The sequence below is a fragment of the Parasteatoda tepidariorum genome, chromosome 6 (genome assembly GCF_982258835.1).
Source record: "Parasteatoda tepidariorum strain Cologne lab strain chromosome 6, Ptep-v5.0, whole genome shotgun sequence".
NCBI classification, from domain to species: Eukaryota; Metazoa; Arthropoda; class Arachnida; order Araneae; family Theridiidae; genus Parasteatoda; species Parasteatoda tepidariorum.
Window position 1 is genome coordinate 85,126,274 of NC_141760.1, and position 27,882 is coordinate 85,154,155.

The 27,882-nt window shown below is 29.5% G+C and overlaps 1 protein-coding gene across 1 annotated transcript in view; it reads left to right on the top strand.

The window, feature by feature from the left end:
• Positions 1-27,882, top strand: part of LOC107443866 (uncharacterized) — a 243,719-nt gene that overhangs the window by 71,844 nt on the left and 143,993 nt on the right. The window contains exon 7 of the mRNA XM_016057873.4: positions 8,606-8,884. Coding sequence (XP_015913359.2) covers positions 8,606-8,884 — 279 coding nt within the window. The remainder of the gene's footprint in view (positions 1-8,605; positions 8,885-27,882) is intronic.

Genomic DNA, 27,882 nt, shown 5'->3' on the forward strand with positions numbered 1-27,882 from the left:
TAAATCATTCTCGACGTTACAGAAAGCTTTAAATAATAAGATTTAATTATACACTACTTTCAAACTTGACGGAACTCATTTTACTGATATTTTTTCAGGACTTCCTTTCAACTTCCCGAAGAAGCAATTGAAAGATCTTTTAAATTTCATTTTAACGTAAGACTTGTTATTTTAAAGCCGTTGTTGGCGGTTTGAAATTGAAATTCGAGATCGAAGTGAAAGAGGAGAAAGTGTTGGCTTGATCAGATACAAAGCCAAACAAAAGAAAAAAGCCATCTTGGTGATCTTATCTCAGATAAAAAGATATCTAAAAGTGAAAGACTTTTAAAGTTACTTCTCCTCTTTTCATCGAGGTTTCAACAAAAGCGCTAATTCCTATGTTCTATCAATTTTCTTCTGAAAAGAGAATTTGGAGGAAAAGTCTTTTAGTAAATCCTAAAAAGAACCCGTAAAAGCTTTTAAATCGGTGACATTTTATTGTTTGTTGCTAAAATTACTTGGTTTAGAAGTAAAAATAGGATCTTTCAATTATTCAACTCAAATAATAATTTTGTGGATTACGTTAGCTGATAAAGTTTCAAAATACGAGTTATCTAAATTCAAAACTTTCCTGTTCCTTTTGTGAAATACTTTACGTATTTTAGAAAGATTCTTATTATTGCTTTTTAAAAATGGTAGAGTAAACTGTAAATTTAGATAAAGAAATAAAAATTGAAAAGTTCCGTGTTTAAGACAGTTATGTGATTTCGTTTTAATTGCTTGAAAAAGTTAGGGCAGGTTTACGTTGCTAAATTATAGTAACATCTGACCACCATACCTTGATTAGCCTGTTTATAAATTAGTTAACATAAGTTACCAGACGCCAAGTTTCGGTGACAGCTGCAGCTGGAATCTATTTCGTTTTTGCTTTGAGCCGCAGTTAAACCTGGCTTTAAGATAGCAAAATATGCTAAAAAATTTTGTTTTGTTAAATTTAATGAGGAAAATTTTATTTATGTTTTTTCTGTGCTTTTTAACCCTATGTGTTTGTTATTATTGTGTTCTTTAAACTGTAAATGCGAATATTTTGTATTCATTTAATTTTAATGATAGAATTCTTAGCTCAAAAATTAGTGCACTTCGGTCTGCTGTGAGTTTGAGTTTTTTTTTTTTTGTATATTTTTAACTATATCTGATCTGAAAATATACAAAAAAATCTCTTAAAATAATGTATTATACATTCATTTGACACAAAAATAAATCTAAAAAAATTAATAATTTAGCAAAAAAATGTTTTCACGTTTAAAACTTTCATAGATCTAGAATAGTTAGAATAGTGTTTAAAACTAAAAATGCTTAGATGATGTAATATTACACAATATTTTCTCGGAATCTTAATTGCTTTATACCACTTTAAACAAAATAAGTTTTTTTTAAATGAAATTAAGCAAATTATCAATTAATATCAAATGCAAAAACCTGCATTAATAAATATTCTTATTTACTAGAATTTACTTTCTGGAAATGTTGGTTTAATTTATAAAATAAAAAATGTTTGAAATCAAATATCATAAATGCATTTTTTGTGAATTGTAGTTTTATTCTATAACAACTATATATTAACTATCCATTATCCATTAATAAATAAGCTATTACATAAGTATACGGTTTTCGAAGTTCAGTACTACCTAGTGTCAAATTTATAATTATTATTCCGTCGGAAATATCAACCCTATAATCCAAATAAAAAATAAATAAATAATAAAATAAAATAAATAATTTGAAGTTTCACCATTAGGAACAGAAGCTTCAAGGCATTGGGTACCAATAGTTTAAGTTTAACTACTCAGTTTTATTTAGCTCCACGTAACTTAATGGTCTATAAAAAATAATAAAATAATTTAAAAAAAAAAGCATTCTATTTAGTGGTTAGCTTGTATTTAAATAAATTTAAGAACATGATAATAAGGATAGATTGAAAGGAACATAATTGGGGAATATCAGAATGGGGTGATTGTATATCACGTTAAATTTTTTCCCTATTCTGTAGAAAAATGGAAATTTTTGGCATAAATATTTCTGATAATTGGCATTAACTTTTTTTCGAGATGTCTTTGTTTGATAAATTTAGAATATTTCGAAATTAAGAAGCATGCAAATTTCAAATTATGCAAAGATCATCCATGAGTGGTTTTCAATTAAATCTTCAAGAAAAATAAAATGTTTATTTCTTTTACACTTAATCTTAAAAAGTTATTTTGCTGCAATTTAATTAAAAAAAATATTTTAATGAAAAAGTCCATGCGTTGCCAGATTGGAGCCAATTATATCAAATAAAAAAAGATGCATGAAATCAGTCTATGATTTTCTGAGATATTCATCCCAGAAATGCAAATTTTTTCTGAGATGCATATTACAAAAATTTACATTTCTTTGTCGTACATGTAGCAGAAATTTAAATTTTTCTTTGAGATACTTGTACCAGAAAATTATATTTCATTGAAACACATAAACCAGAAATTAGCATTTCTTTGCGAGACATGTACCAGAAGTTTATATTTCTTTGACCCACATATACCAGAAATTTATATTTCGTTGAAGCACATTTATACGAAATTTAAATTTTCTTGAGACACAAGTACAGAAATTTAAAATTTTTTTAATGGAATTAGCATTGAATCCCTTCAAGAATGTTATACCATTGCAAAAATTAACAACATTCAAAAATTGAATGTCGTAGAGAGCACATCAAAAATGTCAACGTTGACGCTTTGCATCTTGCAATCAAGATAAAAGTTCATATAAACTGTATTTAAAGTTCTGTATAGACTGTATTTAATCATGAATCACTGACGTTTACACTTCTTTTACTCTGTAAATATGCATAATGAATTTATTAGCCCACTAAAAGGTCATGCAGAGAAAAGTTTGCATAAAGCTTGCAAAAGTGGATTAATTATCATTCCAGCCGCAAGTAACACCTGTTAACTGATTAAATAACAATATCATAGAAATTTTCACTTGCGGTTTTCTGAATATGCTAGAAATTCTCGAATGACTAATTTAATAAGCGGTACTTCCAAACTAAAGAATTACTTTTCGGTATTCTTTCTCTTCTCGAGCAGTTAGTCAACTGTGAAACTGATAGGAAGCATCAGAAATTTCGTAAGAATTACTCCCCTTTTCAATCCTCTACCATAGCAACAAGCAAACTAATTAGCAGTTTTTTTTGTTTGTTTTGATATCATTCTAGAAGAAGAGCCCCATACGAAAATTAATTAATAAGTTCAATTTCCGCAACTTATCATGCAACTCCGATCACTTGTTTGGCGCAGCGATAACAGTTGTGGTTTTTGACAAAAGAAAACAATTTCGATGGATTCTTTCACGGACTGGGTAAAAGTAAAAGCAACTAATCAATGGAATTAGATGCTCTATGTTGCATCCAGTAAATTGATATTAAAATGAGATTTGCTGGTTTTACTTTTATCTATTCATCATCAGGAACTAATTAATTTCCATGATGATTTATGATCATAATTTTATTAGCATTAGGTTCTGTTTTAATTTCAATGTTGATTTGGAATCTGAATCAAATATGAATAAAAATAATACAGGATCTATAATATTTTCATGGCAATTTCATTAGCATAATATTGTCTACGTAATTGAAAATAATGGATAAATCAATTGATTAATTTTGTCGTGTCGTTTTAATGTGCAATATAGATAAAAGCAGATAAATCCAAAACTATTCTAGTTAATATATTTAAATTGTGAACCGAGGCGTTAACTCATTTCTTGTGTGTATAAGAAATTCTGCTGAAAGCCGCAGAGTCAAAAATTGAAAATAAAAACTTAGAATTAGACAGGTAGATTAGATAGTTAATAGAATTAGAATATCTGATAGAAATGAGATTACTAATTTTATTTTATTTATTCACCAGGAACTAATTAAAGACCATAATAATATATGGGCGTAGTTTGATAATTATTATGTATTATGAAAGCCAAGCTTTAATTTCAATATTGGTCAGCAATCTAAACCAAGCATGAATAAAAAAATATTTTCAATGCAATATTATTTATGTAATATAGTGAATATAATTGAAAATAACGATTAATTGGCTCATACATCACTAATATATATTGACTCATACAAATTACGTCAGTGTGATCTTGACTACATTGAAGAAACTAGACGCACTTTAAGATTTAGACTTAAAGAATATGAATGTCAGTTATCAAGAACTCGAGTAATCATCAATTTCTGCACGTTGTTGGAATCTTGGGTATACATTCAATTTCGACATTACCAAAATTATTTAAACACCAATCACATAAAATTATCTTTATGCTTAGGAATCTATTGCTTTATTCACTTGAATGCTGATTCCCTTTTTATCGACATTAGTTCCTCACCACCTCTCCATAGTGTGTGGAAATGCATTTTACCCTGATTCGCACCTCGCAGCCACTATAGTTTTTCTTGTTCTATTTATCATTTTTTTCTCCTTTTCTCGGCTTCTTTTGTTTTTCTAATTTTGTTTCTCCTCTTTATTTTTCTTTAGCAACTTAACGTTTTCATTTCAAATAATTTTCATTTCTTCTCACTCACGTCTGGCAAGTCCTGAAAATAGACGATTATTTTTAAAGTGCTTGCAACATTTCGACAATTATTTCCTATTTGTATATTTTCGAGACGCAAGAAGTTTTTAATCAGGTAACATCTTACCGCTTCTTCTTGGGATTATTTATTTAATATTATAATACCCTTTTAGCGAGAAGTTTGATAGATAAAATTAAACAAATTCAAAAATATGCTAATTAATGCACTTAATAGGTAAACCAGTTGACTACACAAGACTCACGTGTACATACAGATATTAGCAGGGTCCAAAAGTAAACAGAACTAATTAATAGAATTAGATGATCACCAATATATCATTAATATAACCCTACATCTCTACAATTGATATTAAAATGAGATTTGCTGGTTTTATTTTATCTATTTATCATTAGAAACTAATTAAAATCCACGATGATATATAGTCATTGTTTGAATAGTATTTGATATAATGAAAGTTCTATTTGAATTTCCGCATTGATTGCTATTTTAAATTAAATATAAATAAATGTATATGTAACGTAATGTAAATCAATAGTTTTTTTTCAGTTAAATTAATTCGTATATTAGCTATAATTATAATTTTTTAATTAATTGTTTGGTATAATTAATTAGTGGAAAATATTTGAAGGCACTGTCCTCAGTTGCGATTAAATTTCTTTTTTAATTTTTAAATTTTGTCAAACCTGTCAACTTATTTACGAAAATACATTATTTAATAATTTGTCGTAAGTAACGTGCTAGTTTGATTTTCGATGAACTTTTTATGCATTTTAATATTTTGCATGTTTGCCATCGTTTTCATGTGCTGTTTTTAGTTTATTAGATTATACTAAAATCAGTTTCATATTTTGTGATCACAACGTTTTCATATTTTGCTTTGATGTTGTTGTCAGTTTCAAAAATCACTTTTCTCTGATACAAACTCGGGGGTTGAGAGCGAAATTATATCATGTTGTGGTTAATTTCTAGATTTCAGAATTGAAATACAATTTCAAAGCAAAATTATCTAAGTTACGACACGAAAAATTTTAAAAAAATTTTAAAAAAAATTTAACTCACAATAAGACTTAATTTTTGAATCTCATGATTGCTTTGGGTTTATAATTTTACGTCAGTTCAAAGTAATTAAGAATTAGGGTTTAATTATTTATCACTTTGTTTACAAATCGTCTAGACAGGAAATAACAAGATTTTGTCATCGGAATTCATTGAGTTTGCTTTTTTTGAAAAAATGGGGTAAATGGTTGATAAATATGTTAAATTTATATTAACTTTTATTAATTAGGAAAAATGATTAAGAATATAGATATGCCTGGAATATAAAGTTTCTATAAAATGTTTGGTATTTAGTACGTTCGCTTTAATTAAACTTCCTAATTTCTCAGCATTTACAATCACAAATATATTTATAAATCAAATAAATGTAAACACTTTAAGAAATAGTTAATTAATTTTGTTTATTAACGCGTCTTGATTTTTTTAACTTAATTATTAAATAAAAAAGAAATATTTATTATGTTCCGCTTCTAGTGTGATATAAAATGCTAATACATATCTTATATTTTGAAGTATTTCTTAGAATTTGTAGTTATATTTTTATCTATTAATACGGAAACATTTAGTCTGTATTATTGTGTTTATAATTTTAACTAAGATAAAATAAATAATAATAAAAAAATAATAAAAATAATAATAATAAAAATAATAATAATAAAAAATATTAATGAAAAAATAATAAAAAAATAATAATAATAAAAAAATAATAAAGAAATAATAATAATAAAGAATAATAAAGAAATAATAATAATAAAAAATAGTAAAGAAATAATAATAATAATAAATAATAAAGAAATAATAATAATAAAAAAATAATGAAGAAATAATAATAATAAAAAAACAAAAATAAAAAATAATAATAAAAAAAAGTAATGAAAAAATAATAATAAAAAAATAATAAAAAATATTAATAAAAATGATAATAAAATAAAGATTATTGAAATATATATTTGCTGTATTCTGGAGGGAATATTGTGCATTTCAGAAATTACTTGGTTTTAACAAATACAATAAAGCTATAGAAATCAAAATTAAAATCAGTATTTTTTGCTTAATTTTGTTCAACACTATCTGAATACCCGTTGATTATACGGGAGGGACAAAAATCAATAAATCAGTACTTAGAAGCACTAAGAAATCATCCACAAAACTGAAAGACATATACCAATACAATTAGTAAAGCTAAAATAACTACAATATAATTTTTTTTTATTCTTGCCGATAGTTTTACGTTATTAGATTAAGCTAAACACGCTTTTAGTAGTCCTACCCATCAAAATAAAAATGAACTACATTCACTATTGTTTTGCAAGATGTACTGTTGCTGAGGCCAACTGATGAGAGTCAAAGGTTGGTACAATCAAGCAATTTTCTCCAGTTCTAATCACTTTCGAAGGGCCGTACAGTCTATTTCCACAGTAACTGTTACAAAAATGTACATTTTATGCACATTTCAATGCAGTTTTGATGCAGCTTTAATGAGTTTTAATGCAGTTTTTCTATTACAATAAATTTAACATATTTATTATAATAGAAAAACTGCAGCGTATCATAGCTTATCGTGAAGCTTATCGCCAAATTCAATTACGCATCATTGTCTTCAATAGTATAACGATTTTTTACATTTCTCCAAAAAGAAATACTACATAATTCCAATTTCTCCATTAATTTTGCTTTTTAATACATTGCATGTTTTTTTTAAATTGGTTTAATTATTATCACAATAGGGAATCATTGGAATCAGAAATATAGTGGCGATTATTTATGTTTCTCTTTAGCGAATTAGAACTATTTCTCCCTATTTTTTCTTTTATTTCAATACATAATTTATTTATTTTTATCTCAGTTACTGTTGATTTTAAATTATTTGGTTTTATAAAAACATATTTTAACACCATGACTATAAAAAAATTAAACACGTGGATCCAAATGCTAGTAACCAGCGCATGCTACTACGATCACATTGATCATTTAATTTAACAGATATAACAAATAATTCATCATTAAAAAAGAGCAGTAAACCCCTTTTTTAAAATATGAGAGCTTCTAGCAGGGCTGAAAGCCCATATATAGCAAGACGGAAATGAGTAAAAACTGGTAGCAAATAAATTTCATTTTTTAGCTTTTTTTGGGAATAATAAAAATTCATATCTACCAATTGCTTTTAACGGATACAATTTTTATATGGAATTGCCTCTTCGCCGAGAAAAAATTAAGTACAGTGAAGTGTTTATTGTTGAGAATAGATTAACTCCGCCCGAATGTTATCAAATATTGAAATAGTTTTCCTACCAGTATTTTCTCTTTTCCGTTTCACTTTCAGGCCTGCTTCTAGCTAACAAACATCAATGATGTTACGTTTAAAATATTTAAAAAATAGAATAGAATGTTCTATAATTTCATGAAAACCAATAGATGATGCTAAACCAATCCGAAAATTCAATATTAATGGTTATTAATGGTTAGTTAGACACGCAGTCACATTAACTCTTCATTTTATTATAATAAACAGTTTGTAAAGCTGCTTTACATTGACACAATGTTTTATTGGGATCGAAGCATTACTTTATTGATTCCTGAGGCAACTAACTCAAATTTTTCAAAAAAGACTTCAAATACTAATTGATTAGACTGTTCCAAATGAGCTTACTTCAGAAATTAATTTATTGAGAAAATTAATTTCTATGTGTTTTCTTTGCTTTTTAGTTTCATTCAAAGAGTACTCAATAAAATAAGTTAGTATCTTTACTTCATTTAGTTTTTCAAAATTCAGTTTTATCTTTGTCAAAATTACTAAAGTATGGTGGTATACCCTGCGCCTTAAACTAGTTACTTACATATAAATAAAATTAAAATAAAGTGAACATAAAAGATCCATCTAAGATACTCTATTTAATTTCAATTTTATACCTTAAATATTTTTTTTCTTCAATTTTTTAGGTTCTCAATGCAAGCGTGATTGGTCTTTCGAGAGAATCAGAAATAAGGAACTAACTGGCATCGACCATGAAAAAGTAATTGTTGAAGCAGATACAAAAGAGGATTGCCAGATTGCTTGCCTTAATCACAAGGAATTCAGGTGCTTAAGCGCAGAATTTAACTATCAGCTCACCGAATGTCGCCTAAGCCCATACAACAGATTTTCGTCCACAGAAAAAGGAGTTTCAGTCAGCAATTCAAGGCTAGTAGTGGACTATTTTGAAAACAACTGCATAAGTGGTAAGTAGTAATATATATAATTTAGAAATAAATTTGCAGCGGGTTTTTTGAATAACGATAAAAATTAAATTACCCTTAAAAATTTAGGGTGTGTTTGAGGTTTATTTAAAGTTGATTTAAAAAACTGTCTTAAGAATTCGACCTCTTAAGTCAAGGAAGTTGTTTTACTGGCAATTGAGGTTGTTTTGAGTTTGATAGATACCTGCCTTAAAGCAACCAGCATAAGAGAGGCTGTTTTTGAAGTGTACATGTTATTTTGTCTATACGACAAGGAAATAAGTGTATCTCACATGTGAATAACTTCAACTAATTTCTGATAAAAGTATCGCTGAGGTATATGTGAGATTGATTTTATAAGATGTAAAAATTTAAATTGAGGTTTATAGATGATGTTAATTTACTGCAAAACATTACCTCATTTTTAACCTCCGGTGTCATTTTTTAGACCTGTCCACCTCAAGAAAACCTCAAAAACACCTTATTGTTTTTGCTAAGGGTCAGGATGTTTTTAACTTTGTCTATAAAAAAAATATATTATTTTTTCAAAAATTTTTATAAGCCTTACAATACTGAATTAGAATAATTTTTCGAATCTCGAAAAAAATCTTATCACAAACGCTTTTTATTTTTACAAATATTTTTCTTTCTTTATTGAATCATTTTGTACCATTTTTTAAAAAATAGTATGTAGTGCTCTGCTTAAAAAGGGCAAAATGTTACCTCACAATCATGAATAACTCCATTCATTTCCATAAATTAAGGATAATGTCAGCTTCAGCTAATAAGAGTTCAGAAACAAAACAAACGAGATTTATTCCTATAGCCCACTTATAAAACTAAAAAAAAAAGAAAAAAGAACAAAACAGATAGTGTATACATGATACCATTCATAAAAACTATAATCTTTTTTCCTTAGAGCAATTATGAAAAATAACTCCTTTACAAAAACTTTATATTCTATAGTTGGAACGATGTTTAATACATTTCATCAAGTATTAGTATTCACCTTGTATTAGGCGATGAATACAGTTCGTTCAACACGTACGTATGCTGAGTATCAAATTATCGTACTGATTTCAGGGAAAATTACGCTACTCAGCAAGTAATTCTCTCCGAAGTTCCGGAAAACAGTAATAGGTAATTGATGGACTACAACTCGTCGGGCAAACATGAAACTCATATGCACTACTGGATTTAAGTCAGATGAAAATGCTGGCTATTCCATACGGATGATATCCCCAGACTGAAGACATTCGTTTAAAATGTTTGTTCAGTGAGAATGGGTGTTGTTATCCATGAACACAAATTTTGCCCACATGATAACTGTAAACAAACCTAAATGCTGTTCCAGAATGATGTCCCGATAAATTTGACCTTTCACGGTTTCGATTTGAACATGCAGATCTGCTCTGGAGCGAAGTATAATTCCACCCCAAACAAACTATCTTGCCCAACGTAACAGTGGCGTTCAATTATGTTTTCTTGATTATATCGGGTACCTGGCGTTCTCCATATAAACGTCAGGTGTGAATTACACATCAGGCTCAACCAGGACTCGTTGGAAAACATCACAGAAGTCTACTGTGATGATGCCCACATTGCTTGTTCTCCACTTCAGGCTACTCGCTAACGACAGTGAGTTGCCGTGAGTGGAACAAATCTAATAGGCCTGTGAATATATTGATTAATGCTTCCCGAACACGGATGCAAAAATAGGTATGGCGATTAAATGAAATACTTTCTTTTTTGCTCTGATAATTTAGACGTAGTCTCATGTTTACTCGAATTGAAAAGAAAAATACAGTTTATTTTGCTCAAAGTAAAATTATATTTATAAAATGTATACTATAAAAAAACACAAGATTTTACAATAATATTTTGACTGAAATTATCTGCCTCAATGGAATTACCCAATCAATTGTTAGAAACAAACATTTATAAAATTTACAAAAACTAATTTCCCTCAGAAAAAAAAATCTTGAGACTACGCATCCCTATTAAAAATAAATCCCCCAAATCTTAGAAAACCAGAAATAAAATTACAAGAAGCTATTTAAATTCATCAATTGCTTAAATCTACTGGAAAATTACAAAAATCGCTTAAGATTGCTTACTCTACTTTCTTTTTAATATCACTCTCCATGAAATCGACCAAAAGTAAGTAGATATAGTTACATAGCTAACAAAAAAAAAGAAACATCCATTTCCATAAGAAGCAATCATATCCCTCCGCCACCCCAGTCATTGAAAAGAATGGTTTACAAAGACACAAGAACACAGAATTCCCTTCACGCATAGCGGAGCTTAGTAGGGAAACGTTACGGAAACGTTACATTAAAATCATTTCACAATCGTTGCAGCAACGTATAATGGTAAACTTTCTGCTTTTTCTTGACGTCCCACTTGTAAAACTGATCCCTGCGCAATGCATTTAATGTAAACAAAAAAGCAGAAAAGGAAATGAGGCTTGAATTTAGCTGAAAAAAGGCAGCAACAACAAAAAAATGTGAATGTGCTTCTTTCGTAAATGGTCCTCGCTATCTTCTCCATAAAGTATCGCCCAAAAAGCAGAATCACCTAAGGCTAAGGAAGCAGCACATCTACCTATAAGAGAAGCACATCTTTAAATTGCCAAGCAATAAAAATCTATCTCCGATATAACTTGAATACGAGAGAAGTGGCTTGAGTCTTTAAATAAGACGACCTGCGGTTCCCAGTGAAAGTTTTTTTTTTTATTATTATTTATTTTGCGTGTATTTCTTTAGGATTGAAAGAGAGAATTTGCTCAAAGGAAATATGAAACTTTTTTATTGTGAGTTGAAGTTTATTTACTGCTCAAATATTGATATCACTGAAATTTTGATGATTGTTGCTATTCCTAACAAGTTGTAAGGCGTTTTAGGTGTTTTTTTTTTCTTTCTGTTTTTGGGCGTTTCCTTAAGATTTATGAAAAGAGTTTGGTCTGAAAGAATATTATAAAACTGTGGAAATAATTTGGATACTTTTTGCTCCAGTAATTGCGTGCAACAGGAAATATTAAATGCCATGAAATGAAATTCCTTATAATATTTCGAAATAAATTTAACATTAAGGAAATGAAGCAATTTGAAATGCTAAAAATACATTTACAAAATTTCTAAATTATCGTAAGTGAGAAAAGGAATTTAAACAATGAAATGCCAGTGTAAAATATATAAAAAGGGACGTAAAAGTTTCCCTTATTCTTAAAAATATATATAACCTCTTAAATAGAAGGTATTACAAAGTTGTTATTTATTTTTTTTATTTTTATTTATTTATTTTTTTAGTTAGTATTACTAAATACACATCACGAAAATTCTGCTTAACTGAAATCAATGTTCTATTGAAAAAAGAAAGAAAATATTCGTATATAGGTTAAAGAGAAGTTCAATGACCAACTCGTATTTTCTTACACAATTTAAAAACTAATCGATTTCGTATAATTTTAAACAAATAAGCATATTTATAATTTTTTAAAAAGGATAATAATAATTTTTGTTTTTATAAAAATTACAGTTTAAGTTTATTGTTAAGTGACGCCAGAGGGCGTATGGGCCAGAGGGAAAATTGTAGTAGTAGTAGATGTTTGTAGCTGCAGCGATGAACCATCGCCACATCTCTGAATAAAATTGTTTTGTTTGAAAAAGGAAGAAAGCTATTGTAAGTGCATGAAGTACCTACTTTCCATGCAAAAACATTGATTGATCGACCCTTGCTGGTCCATGTAATTCTTTCATACAAATTAAATATTAAGTTTATTGTTACAGTCCTCTTTTCGTAATTTAGAATATTTCAAAACACTGACTCGATTCAGAAGTAATCGAAACGCACATAATGGTCCACGCCTAGCCGGAACTTTGAACAAATAAAAATGGATATTAAGACAGCGAATCGTCAGTGTGGAGCTTTGAAAGCTAAATTAACAAATTTAGAACATTATGTTACGTCAATTAAAGCAATGTCTGCGGTGGAAGAGAAACCAACGCTCATTGAATTAAATCATAAACTAGATAATCTCAAAAAATTTGAAACTGATTTGGAAAATCTACGGCTACAATACTACAAAATTGCAAAAGATGAAGATATAGAAGAGATCGATTCATCCCTGTTGGAGATTGAAGAAAGAATAAACAAAACACAGATAAGTCTTCTTTTATTAATTCAAAGTGTATCTAACTGTACTGGTATAAAAGATAAAAACATTAATGAAGATAAACCAAAACTATTTAATTCTTCTTTACCTACTATTCCTTTACCTATGTTTAATGGTGATTATGAAGAATTTAATAACTTTAAGTTAGCTTTTGAAAACTTAATCAATTGTCATACTTATTTATCAGATGCACAAAAGTTATTTTATTTACGCTCATGTTTACAAGGTAAAGCAAAACTAATTGAAACAAGTGAAGATACTTATGTTTCATTAATGAAAGCTTTAACTGAACGATTTGAAAATAAACGTGTTTTAATTGATACACATATAAACAATATAATTAATTATCCTTCTATGATTAATGAAAATGCAAAGAGTTTACGGGATCTTTTAGACAGCGTAAACAAAAATATCAGATCTTTGAAATTGCTTAATTTTGAAAGAAATAGCCTTTCGGATGCATTGTTTATAAATATAATAATTCCGAAACTAGATAAAAATACCAGAATCCAATTTGAACTAACGTTAGAAACACAAGATATCCCGTCTTTAGACGATTTGTTGTTATTTATGGAAAAAAGAAGTCATGTTTTGGATTCTATCAATAGAAATGTACAAGCGAAAACCTCTACCCCTATGAATAAACTTTCTAGTAATTCATTTCAACGATCAAAAAGCGCATTACTTAATTCTCAACCTAATGCATGTGTTATATGTAAAGATATTTCCCACTCTATTTATCAATGCTCCATTTTTAAAAGTTATAGTGTTTCAGAAAGATATGAACTTGTAAAGAAAAATAAATTATGCATAAATTGTCTTCGCCCAAATCATACTGTAGCTTTTTGCAAAACGAAAACAAAATGTTTCTGTAAAAAATCTCACCATTCAATGCTTCACCGGGATAATAATTATTTCACTTCGCCCACTCAATCTACGATTCCCGATGTGAAGGTCGCTCCCCCCTCTACCCCTCCTTCATCAAATATCGAAACCGCAAGCTCGGCGCTTCTCACATCTGGAAATTCAAATTTTGTTTTGATTAATACTGCTATAATTTACATCCAAGATTCGCATAATAAAAAGATACCCTTGAGAGCTGTTCTCGATTCTGCAGCCCAATCGAATTTTATTTGTAGTGAAGCAGCAAATATTCTAGGAATAAAAAAGGAAAAAATAAATATTCCGATTAGCGGATTAAATGACAGTTCTTTCAGCGTTAAATCTATTATGACCACTCGTTTATCTAATTTAAATGATGATTTCAAACGCTGTGTGGATTTATTAATTGTTCCAAAAATAACTGGACTAACCCCTTCTAGAACTCTAAATCTTTCTGATTTGAAACTTCCTTCTAACGTAACATTAGCTGATCCTCATTTCTATGAACCAAATAAAGTACAGATATTATTGGGAGCTGAATTATTTTTCCATTTTTTAAGAGAAGGAAAGATTTGTTTAAAAACCAACAACTTAATTTTACAGAACACTTGTTTTGGTTACATTGTCTCAGGAAGTATTGATTATTCAAAAACGGAAACAAATCTATTTTCAAGTAATCTTTGTTTTTTGACTTTGGAAGATATAAATAATTCAATTAAAAAATTCTGGGAAATAGAAGCGCTTGAGGAAAAGAAAACAATCAGTGATGAATTGGCTTTTTGCAACAAACAATTTAAAGAAACACATTATCGAAAGGATGACGGACGATATGTTGTTCAAATGCCGTTAAATTCTGATAATGTAGAATTAGGTGATTCTAAAGCTTTGGCATCCTTGCGGTTAGAACAATTATGGAGAAAATTAGAAAAAAATCCTAATATGCAAAAACTTTATTCTGATTTTATGCAAGAATACGAAGATTTAGGCCACATGGTTGAAGTAACATCGGAAGATAATTTGAATTTGGATTTTGTACTTCCTCATCATGGTATTTACAGACCGGAAAACTCGAGTACTACTCTCCACGTCGTTTTTAATGCTAGTGCTAAATCTACAAATCAAAAATCATTGAATGACTTTTTGCTTAAAGGAGGTATCATACAAGATGATTTATTTTCTATTATGCTCAGGTTTCGAAAGCATTCTTATGCTTTTTCCGTGGACATAAAGAAAATGTTCCGTCAGATAGAAATTAACCCATCACAGACTCACTTGCAGAAAATTCTTTGGAAGAAAGGAAAGGATGAACCAGTTCGTGTTTATGAATTGAAAACGATTACATACGGAACTACTTGTGCTCCTTATCTTGCTCAAAAAACTCTCCAACAAATTGGCATCGATGAAAAAGGCAAATTCCCTCTTGCAGCTTCTGCAATACAAGATTTTTATATGGATGATTGCCTATCGGGATCATCTAATCTACAAGAAGCTAAAGATATTCAACGAGAATTGACACTAATGCTCTCTTGCGGTGGAATGGAGCTCCACAAGTGGTGTTCAAATCATCCGGATCTGCAACTTGGGGATACAGAAATGTATCCATTTGATGATACACCAGAAGAAAAAAGTGTAAAGACTCTTGGAATGCAGTGGTTCCCTTCTAGCGACACCTTTGCTTACAAAGTTTCTGTGAATCCAAACCCATCCTATACGAAAAGATCTGTTTTGTCCGAGATAGCTCGCATTTTCGACCCACTAGGATTGGTTGGCCCTGTGATTTCAAAGGCAAAGATCTTCCTTCAACAACTGTGGTTGCTGAAAATTGATTGGCCTGATCCACTACCTCAATCCGCTGCTCAAGAATGGCATAAATTTGTATCAGCTCTTCCTCTACTCGAAAAGCTCAAGATTCCTCGTCATGTCATCATAAACAAAGCAAGTCAGATCTTTATTCATGGATTTGCAGACGCATCCGAATCTGCGTATGGAGCTGTTGTTTACCTCCAAAGTATCTCTCTAAATGGTTCTATCTGCAGCCACCTTCTATGCAGTAAGTCAAGAGTTTGCCCATTAAAGACAATGACTATTCCTCGACTCGAGCTTTCAGCTTGCCTTCTGTTAGCTCAACTTGTTCGAAAATCTTTAACTGCTCTAAAGTTAGAGATAAACGGAGTGATGCTGTTTACTGATTCCACTATAGCGTTAGCCTGGATCAGGAGCTCTCCTCATTTATTAAAGACCTTTGTGAGTAACAGGGTTACTCAAATTCAGCATCTTACAGACACCTTTCAATGGAATCATATTTCATCTCAGAACAATCCTGCAGATGCCATTTCTCGAGGACTTTCGGTTCAAGAAATATTAGTGAATGATTTGTGGTGGAACGGTCCATCCCATTTGACTCAAAAAACTGACTTTCCAAAACAAACAGCTGAGAGTGTGGCAGATACTCTCTATTTGCGTGAACTCAAATCTCCTAAAGACATTAATTTGAAAAAGTGCACTGCTTCTGATCCTAATGACATTCAATCTGTTTCTCTAATTACCACCAATGATAGATCCTTTTTAGAACAAATTCTTAACCTTTCTAACAGTTTTGTTAAACTAATTCGAATTTTATCCTTTATTTTTAGATTTATTCGTAATTGTCATAATCCAATATCTAAAAATAAGGGGTTCTTAACCATTGAAGAGAACAAGCATGCAGAAAATTGGTTTCTGCTTTCATTGCTGTCAGGTGAGTTCCAAGAGGAATTTAAAAGGCTCAAACAAGGTGAACAAGTTCCATCTAGGAGTAAGTTATCTTGTTTAAATGTATTCTTGGATGAAAATTCTCTAATTCGTGTTGGTGGCAGACTTAGAAACTCTGATTTATCGAATAATAGTAAATTTCCCATTGTGCTGCCCAGCAAGCATAAATTAACTGATGTAATTTTGAATCATTATCATTTGAAGTATTTTCATTTGGGTGCACAAGCACTCTTGTTTCAAGTGCGACAGAAATTCTGGCCGCTTAACGGCAGAAATAATTGTCGTAAAATTGTTCATTCTTGTGTGATTTGCTTTAAAAATAAGCCTGTAAGTGTTCAACAAATAATGGCCGATCTACCAAGGGAACGTGTCACTCCTAATTTTGTCTTTAATGTGACAGGGGTTGACTTTTGTGGCCCTTTTCTAGTAAAATTTAAGAATCAGCGTAAAGGAGTGTTAAATAAGATTTACGTAGCTGTTTTTATTTGCTTATGCTCAAAGGCTATACATCTTGATTTTGTTTCAGACTTAACCACTCAAGGATTTATAGCTTGTTTGAAACGTTTCTTTGGTAGACGAGGCAAGTGTTCGAAAATCATGTCTGACAATGGAAAGACATTTGTTGGAGCAAATGTGGAGATTAAAAAACTTTTGAAGCTTGTCACTTCCCGCGATGAAAACTTGTCTAACTTTCTCTCAAACGAGAATATGGTATGGGAATTTATACCCCCAAAATCACCTAATTTTGGGGGCCTTTGGGAAGCTGGGGTGAAGGCTTTTAAATTTCATTTCAAACGAGTGATAGGTGGCCAAAAATTGACACTTGAAGAATTTGTAACTATTCTAGCTGAAATAGAAGGAGTATTGAACTCCCGGCCCCTCATTCCATTGTCAGCAAACTTTGATGATTTTCGAACATTAAGTCCAGGTCACTTCATAATTGGGAGACCAATAAATGGTCTTCAAGAACCACTACTTAGTGATATCAAGGAAACTCATTTGTCCAAATGGCAAAGGGTAACTAAATTTAGTCAACAAATTTGGCAATTGTGGAAGAAAGATTACTTGAATAATTTGCAGAGTCGAACCAAATGGAAATTTAGTAAGGACGATGTAAAAAAAGGTACTCTTGTTTTAATGAAAAATGAGCAACTTCCTGCCACACAGTGGTCAGTTGGAAGAATAGTGGAAATATTTCAAAGTAGGGATGGAAAAATAAGAATTGTAAATGTACGTATGCCTAATGGTAAAATTTTCAAGAGAAATGTCAGGGACATTTGTATATTACCTCTTGAATGAAAAAAAAAATTGTTTTTCTTATGCGTATTCTTTTTAGGAGAAATTATTTGAGTGAATTAATTTTGTTTATAATTATATGTATATTAATCAGCACATGTTATCCTATTGTATTTGTTCTCAATTTGTAATCATAGCAGAATTTAGTTGTTCATTATTTTTTTATGACTCTAATAGTATTCATATGTTCTATGTATTCTATTGTTAGTTATATTGTTTATTGAAATTATGTAATTGAATTTCAATCGGGGGGAATGTTAAGTGACGCCAGAGGGCGTATGGGCCAGAGGGAAAATTGTAGTAGTAGTAGATGTTTGTAGCTGCAGCGATGAACCATCGCCACATCTCTGAATAAAATTGTTTTGTTTGAAAAAGGAAGAAAGCTATTGTAAGTGCATGAAGTACCTACTTTCCATGCAAAAACATTGATTGATCGACCCTTGCTGGTCCATGTAATTCTTTCATACAAATTAAATATTAAGTTTATTGTTACAGTCCTCTTTTCGTAATTTAGAATATTTCAAAACACTGACTCGATTCAGAAGTAATCGAAACGCACATTTATTTTTATAAATAATAATAAATAAATCAATAGGCATCGTTTCTCAAATTTGAATTATTTAAAAATAAACTTACTTATTTCTATTGCCTCGCAAATAATTGGTAGGTTTGGAACTATTCTTCCTCATGGATTATACAAGGAAACTATTCCCAAAAAGTGTCTTCAATTATTAAATGTAAAAAAAAAGAAAATATTAAATTACATAAATGATTTAAGCACCATTAACACTGATGTAGAAGGAGAGCGAGGGAGATGTTTTTTGACACCGACTAGGTTCGAGCCGGGAGCTTTCGAGTCCGTAGTCTGGTGCCGTACCAACCATGGAAAAAGATGTAAACCCCGAAATGAGTTAAGAAGATTTATATAAAAGACACATACTTAACAATCTAATCTAACGAATTTAAGTAAGTTCCTTACCATTATGGGTACGGAGCTGGTTTGTTAAACTAGGGAGGTGGCCATATAAAATAACAGTCAAACGTTTAAATTTTGCTGAAAATTCTTAGATAGTTTAAAAAGCAATAAAATTAAATTAATACACATAAATATTATATTTTGAATCAATAGACTTACTCCATTATTTTATATTTGTATTGCATTACTATTATTACTATTATTTTATACTGTTTCATTACATAATGGAGATAATAAGGTGAATCAAATTGACAAAAATTGTGAAAATCTCAATTGTATTACCAATAAAGAAATGTAGTGATAAAAGATAACTGAACAATTAGTAAAATTCCTAACACATATATAGCATCTATTTCAGTTTTATAATATATAATTAACAAAATAGTACATGAAACGTATGTTTTTGTCCTAAAAGCTATGTTGTACCATCATTAAAACTGTAGCAATAAAATAAATCCAGGAACGTCCTTAATTAGAGTTTGACGATAATGATAACAAGTCACTTAAACCACTTTTCCACAATCGATAAAATCAGTCATTTTCCCAAATAAAGACATTTTCTTCGTTTCTCGGCAAGAATCCAAATAAATACATAAAATTTTCTCTCCTAACCGGAAATCTCTGTTTGTCAACGTCAGATGGTTTGACTTTTTCTTACTCTTCCCAGCGTTGTTTCTCCCTATTAAAAGTTGCTCTATGGCCTCTGGCAATAAATAGATGTAATCTCACAAAAATACTCCAATAACTCTACGCTCTTAATGATATCTGTAAAAATGGTGTATGATAAAATTATTTTTTTGCCTTAAAAATCTAGGCAGTCTCACAAAGGGGTTGTAAATCTAAGGTGGTCTAAATAGGTTGATGTAAATGACGCTTTGGTATATATATATATTTATATATATATATATATATATATATATATATATATATATATATATATATATATATATATATATATATATATATATATATATATATATATATATATAAGCACAAATAATAAAATAATATAGAAAAAGAAAGCTATAAATGAAAAAAAACAACAGTCTTCCTCAAGACACATCTATTGGTATACATTTTAATGCAATATTTCTGAATAAGGAATAATTATCAGAAGATAATTACACACACACACACGTATATATATATATATATATATATATATATATATATATATATATATATATATATATATATATATATATATATATATATATATATATATATATATATATATATATATATATATATACACTTAATTCTAGATGTAGCTACAGAGAAATGAATATGTTTTTAGTACTTACACAGGCAGTCAAGTTACTCGTCCTATTATACCTAATAGGGATATTTAGTCCCATATCACCTGCTCAATCAATTAAATTAGAACGTTTACACCTTCCCATCACGGATAGGAAACGTAATAATATCTCCTTGTAGGTAAACCTCCCACGATGCGCAGAAAAAATAAAGCAGCAATGTATACCTGTAAGGCATGAGTTGTTACATTCACATTTAATCATCAATCAAATGTTTGAATAAATGTTTCATTTATATAAACACTTCAATGACTAGATTTCAGTTCTCTTTCTTTGCCCATCTGTGTTAAATACAGTTTCCAAATAGATTAGAAGTAAAATAGAATTTCCAGAGTAAGAGTGATTGAAAGCATTTAAAGTGTCTTTTCAGCTTGTTGGGTCTCATAACGAGTACGGTCCAGATCAAAAGATGCCGCCGTCGGAAATATTTCACATGAGCAGTATCATTTTCTCTCCTTCCTTTGCAAAGATAAAGGAATATGACAGGAGAATGATTGATTACTTTGAAGTAAAAAAGCTTAAGAATATTTTTAATGGCGAAAAAGGCAACCAATTAACATTGAATTTTTGTCTTGGAATTTGAAGCACAAAAAATTTTTTAAGATACTTTAGAATCACAAGACTGATTCTTGCAAAATTAGTTGATATGAAGAAATAAAACTTGAAACTACAATATATCAAATGGAATTGTAATTAATTTTTTTAAAGAAAATTTACATCTGTGACAATAGTTGAATCATATTTCTTTTAATTTAAAATTGCAGCTAAACCATAACAATGTGTAATCAAACTAAATTTCATTAAATACGTACAGGAGTTATGGAGATAAATGACAAAATGTGAAATTTTTCTCCTAAGTTTTGACATTGTTGTACTTTATTACCTTTTTCATACACAACGGAAGAAGAACAACGAAGCAAGATGTAAAATAATAAAAGGACATTGAATTTTTCCTAGATTCTCAGGAGTTTTTGTATTTTTTAAACTCGGCCTTCTTTTAGATCCAATATCCGAAGGAAAAAAATCAAAATATGACGTGTATCACTATATTCTACAATGTAAACGCAGAGGCTTAGGGGATAGAGTAGGCCCCTTCGAATTAGGTGAACTGGGCTCGAATCCTAGCGATGATTGGTCGCACCCACGCGATTCCGCACCCGACTCCCACCGATCTCAGTGCTGCTTGAAAATACCTTCAGTGGTAGATGGATAATGGGTTGGCGGTTGGCGGGTTTTTATTGTTTTCCTCGTCATGTACCGAAAATGTAGTTAAGTTCCCTCAAATATTCCTCTACAAAGGCAAATTTCTCCCAATATTTGAATCAGGAATTCCCTTTCTTCTGGATTGGGTTCAAAATTGCAAAGCTACAGTGTTGTAAACCCAAAGTAGTAGTCGTAAACCCAAAATTGGGTTAGCAGTCCAACGCCGGTTATAAAATAAAATAAAATGTAAATACAGAGGGATAATTAAATAAACAGGTTAAAAAAATCAAACTAATGCTAATAATATAATCCTTACCGAAAATTCATGTGATAGGTCATGATTTTTTCCTGTATATATATATATCAGATAGATAAGAGGTAACTAGGAATGAAAGAAATGAGAACATTTCAATTAAAAATTAAGAATCTAAGATTCAATAAGTTTCATTCAAAAATTATTTCTCCTATTTTTATTTATTTATTTTAAAAATATTATTTTCATCTAAGATATAGCATTTTTATTTCTGAATGACAGTCGATTCATTTATTGAATGAATCGCATAGAATCAATCCAAAGCGTCCCTAACGCTACATGATTCGACATGTTCATGCGTTATCATCAATAGACAGATTTCGTAATTTTTCTTTTCCAATTTTTTCGCTAAGAACTCATCGACAAAATGACACATTCTGAGTGGAATTGAAATTTTCTTACTCCAAAAAAATAACACTTTCATTTAAGATATTGCAGTTCTATTTCCTCATGATAACCGATTCATCAATCCATGGATTCTAAAGACATGAAAAATATCAACCCATCAATTCCGGATGTTCATACACGGTGGAAGATTTTGCTAGTTTCCCTTCTGTATTATTTGTCTATTGCAGAAATATGAAACTTCTTTCATTGTTCAAATAAAGCGGGTAATGTCAAAAACTTGAAACCTATTTACGTGAAAAAGACTGGTAGCTCACATTCGTATTTATTTTGATAAATGGAAAGAGGCGTTTGGTCAAAAGCTACTATTTGTCAAGAGCTCCCATAGCTTATTTTAGGTTTTATTATATTTTTCTTTGGAAAACATTTGTTTGAGTTTTTCTCGGGTTGCCAAAGGATTATGTTCAAATACGTTCCTAACAATTGATCATATTTTGAGCAACCATAAATCAAGTCTTCTATTTAAGCTTGTAAGCAGTGAGTTGTTTGCTGCTATGAAAACTATTTTGAGTAAATAGTACAATCTGTTGATAAATCCCTTGATATCTTTTAAAACCATTAATTTAAATAAAACATTAAAAGCATTTTATTTCTCATCCAGAATCTTTAAAAATGATAAATCTAGATTTGTTTTGAGTAATTTACTTAAACAATATCCCCAACTATTCTCAATGGAATAATTGAATTAATCTAAATATGGATTTTAAAAGTAATGCATTCCCTTGTATCCTTGCTTTTAACGACAAGAAAAATGAAAAGCAAAAATGTACAGAATTCAATCCTGTAAAAGTTATTTTCAACTTAAAATATTTCAGTAAATCAGTTTATTAAATAATAAAGAATGATCTATTTATTTTAAAATTAACCAAAAAAATTACTGACGATTTGAAAAAAGATTGAAAACGTGATTTACGCTGTGCTTAGGAAGCTACTTTTATTTTTATCAATTTTAAAAAACAGATGAACAATTCGTTAACAGATGGCGTTTCTGATTGGAAAATTTACTGATGTATATTAGACTAATCCAACAGAAATATTTGCACGAATGTCTGTTTAATTTTGTCCTCAGACTGCTCTACACGTTTTTAAGAGATTATTTTGCCCGCTTTTGGTGATTATTTGAGACATTATTTTGTAAATTTCTTGCTATTTGTTAACGAAAATTATTTTATTTGCATACCTTTCTTTTTTTTAAAAAAATTAATCCTCAAAATGTTAATTGATCCATAAAGTTTGATATTAGGATACATAATGTGGAAATAGACCATTACATGCAATTGAAGATTTGAACCAGAAATTGTTAAAAAATTATACCGCATAATGATACAAATTTGACAAAATATTTAGGTAACTAAACAGTAATAATCTTAAAATTAAAAAAAAAGTAGAAATAAAAATGACACATATGTTGCATTCAAATTCGGAATTCTGGAATTTTATGCTAAGACTGGAATAAATCGATTATTTATCAATTATGTTTTTTATTAGTTTGACTATCGTTCTTCCGTATTAGATGAAAGTAGTATTTGAGGTTCCACAAATTTGTTCATATTTTATTTTTGTATCCTTTTATAAAAAAGAGTATGCTCATTTAGTTAGCCCCCAGTGTTATGAATAATAATTGAATTAAAGGGATAAAGAGAATTGTTTGGGCAATTTCCCGGTTCTCCCTACGTATTTTTTTCCAAATTGTATTATATTTTAATTTAACAACTAAGCCCGTTATTAAAAATTGACTTTTTAGATAAAGGAAACCCTATTTTACTTTGGTTGTCAACTAAATACTTAAGAAAAAGAGAGAGCGAGTGCGATGTGTTGTTTCTTTTTCTGTGATTTGCAATAAATCAACCATACTATCATATAATGTCTAAAACGCTTTTGGCGTTGTACACAATGCATATTTAAAGTATGTAATATTTTTCAATTTATATGCTTTACCAAAAAACGTGAAACATTGTTCACATCCCCGGCATTTCGTGCATTGCCGGTAATATATAGATATAAATTCTAGAACAGGGGCTTCCAACTTACATGAGGCCGGGGGCCGGAACTAAAAACACAAATCAGATGGCGGGCCGCAACGTTATCAAAATTTTATGTAAGACTCTTTTATGTTAGAAGGAACATTAGATATTACTGTCAGATTTTTACCAAGTTGTACAAAACAAAAGCATTGAATTACAAATTAAAAAAAAAGTAGGTTTTTGAAAATATTTAATTGTTATTAATAAAATTTTTAAAAATATAAAATAAATAATAAAAATTCGGGCTACAGTAACTTTAATGTGCATCTATGTCTTAAACAATTAATGTGCAACAGCTATCTAATTGTTAAGATATAAAACTTTAAAAAGGTTGGTATTAAAACTTATATTGTAGTAGCACACAAAATATTTAGTGGGAAAATTGCGGTTTGTTTGCTGCATCCACCAGAGAATAGATATTTACATTTTAAATTTAAAATTTACAAGTGTGTGTGTGTAAATATTTTCGTCCAAATTGAGTGGTTTCAAAAAGTTAAATCGGAGAACTTCTTCGAGCAGAATTCTGATACGCACATGCTAAATTATCTTCACAAAATACAAAAAATTTAAATGAAAAAGAGCAACATACACGATTATTTTTGTATTTGAATAAATATTTTCTTGGATGCAAAACCTGAGAAATAAATTTTTTTGCATAGTTGGTATATTAAATTTTACAGAAACGAAGAAATTAGGTTTTTATTAACGAGAAAAGTATTTTAAACCCATACAGATTTTTTACGAAAATTGTCTGCAAAAAAATGACAACTAATACTTTTTAGTTCGCGGGCCACAAAAAAAAGGCTTCGCGGGTCGTATACGGCCCTCGGGCCGCCTGTTGGAAACCCCTGTTCTAGAACATCATGACATTTTTTAATGCAATTGATTAGATGCTAATATTGGCTATATTATTAAAATATTTTTTGCTTTTCACCTACAATGTCAATGGTACCTAATCGAAATCGTTAAAGCAATATATATTCTTTTAATTTCTAATGGCAGCAGTTAAAGCAATATTGAATCGCAAAAAAAAATATTACTCATGAAGTTTTTTTAAAATTTCCTACATTCCGTCGTCCAACAAAGCAAAAAGATAATAATTGAAATAAAAAAAAATGATGAAAAAGAACATTATAATAATAGACATCAGCATTTCAAGGTCCGTTGGGTAGCAAGTCTATAATAAAAAAAATAGCTTTTGTAAAAACTATTTTCATTCAAAATGTGTAAACGTAATCAATTTAGATTCCATCATTCTTGGCGGCTTACATTTAAAATTTGTAGTTGATGGCTATCAATTTTGGCACAGCTTTGGTTTTCAAGATCCGAAAAAGTTATTCTTTTTCGATTCCCTGTCACTATCAATCATAGTCAAACCGCAATACATTATTATTTCTGAAGAAAAATAATGTTCTGACTGCAACGTGGTATGAAAGTGAATCTGAAAACAAAACTTTAAAAAAAAATTGAACTTAATCTTAGGAAATACAAAAATTTGAAAGCAAATTTATTATAATTTCTTCACGTATACTAAATATAATTTCTAATCTGAGAAAATACAAGAAATTTATAAGTTTTTTTCCCAAGTAATCGGAAAATATGTAAAAGATAACTTTTATGTAGTTTAAAAAACTCGCATATTAAAAAAATTTTATTGTTTTTTTTTTATACTTTTTTCTCTAGCTACGTTTTGAAGAAAAAAAAGATAGCACTTTTTTATGAAAAGTTATTATTTGGACTTACTTTCTGATTTAAAAAAAAATCATTGTTGATACAATTTTTTTGAAGAAAAAATACTATCAGTTTTAAAAATATGGGAGCTGACGGTCATTTTTTCTTGAAAATGAAATTTTTCTCAGATGAGTATCTTGGAATTTCAATTCATAGTTTTGTAATTTTTTAAATTTACAAGAGAAAGCAAGATATTTTTTTAAAGGATTTAAATAAGAACTTTCAACACGAAAAAGAAGTCACGAATGTATGTTGTTTGCAAATTTCTTATTGGGATTGTTTAAAAAATGTGTTTTTTAAATGACTAAAAGTAAATTTTTTTTTTGCCTTTCATTTCATTTCTGAAATTATTTTTGTTCTTTCCTTTGAAAGAGCTCTACATTTAAAATAGTGAATGCTTGAAGTTCATTTAATCTGAGTTAGGAAATATTTTAAGTACAAAATGACACACTATTGACATTAAAATTATTTTTACTTAAAACTCCCCTCTCTGGATGTGTTTAATATTTGAGCAAACACAGATTTCACAATCTTGAACTCAGCTTTTGATTCTTCCTCATTTTTTTCCTTTGCATCAAACTTAGTTTATAGCGCTGTTTGATCAGCTTTCCTTTTTCAAAAAATACCATTCAAATTTCGAACAATTTGTCCTCATGTTGCTATTGTGTCATTAAACTTTGAATTCAATTAAACTCGTTACAAAAGTATATTCACTATATCATGTTCAGTAGATTATATGTATAATTTGTGAAATTTCTTTAAAATTTACCAAAATTACCGTATTCGATTATAAAATTATACTTTATAATGGTATAATGATTCATTTTTAAATTATATTTAAACCTTTTTTTTTCAATTTAATGACGAGTATTGGAATGGAGTCCATGAATGGAGAATGAGGTGAATTATAATTCATGCAGGTATGGATTATAAGCCCCTCTAAGAGAATTTGAATGTAAGCCCAGTACATCTGTAACACACTGTTTAATGTAGAAATTTTACATTATGCTTGTTGTGTGACTAAAATTAAACATTACTACTGCCTTCGATTTTAAAGTTATTTATTATAATATGATAATCTTTCTCTTGAAAATATGTTAAGTAATTGTTCTAGATTCGTTTAATGAATTTCATACACGGAGAAACAATTACCGTACTGTAAAGTATTGGCATTTCTGACAAAGATAAAAATTCTGATTAATAAATTGAGAATATACGGTATTTAAAACATTTACTTGGTAGTTTTTCCGTTCATATAATAACGGTTTATTGGAAATTTTGTATTTTAAAAATTATAGTACTTTTTACCACACATTTAATAAAAAATGCAAAACTGGAAATAAATTGTACCGAATTTAACGTTTTTATACCAGGAAGAGAACATCATCATTCAATCTTAGTCTAACACGTAGCCCTATTTTTAGGGCTCTAACTTTTGACGGCCATGGTAGGAAGGCTACATAATCCTGATTTGACGACGTGGACAGAGTCTGTGCTGTTACCCCTCTCTCCAAATTTTCACACCACAACCAACGAGAGGACTTTCAGCCACTATATATTTATCGCGCACCTTGCTGCATATACACCCCGGTATTTTATTCGGCTGTCAGGATCATACTCACTAATCCCAGCTCTCCAATCAGCGGTGTGAGCGACGCCTTAAGCAACTGCTTTACCGCAGCGCTCCATGAACGTACCAAATTTTACCAAAATTTCCAAATTTAATGCATATTATAAAACCTTATTTCATAGCTAATTTTTCCAAAATCATTACCAAAGCGCTTCGGTCAGAATTACCGAGCTTTTTGGTGTTCCCATAAAGCCAGAAACATGATAAATTTTAACATATACTGGTATTTTAGACAAAAAAAAAATTTCATTGTAAAGGTCGTGGTGCACTCTGTACATTAGAAATCTATTCAAGAGA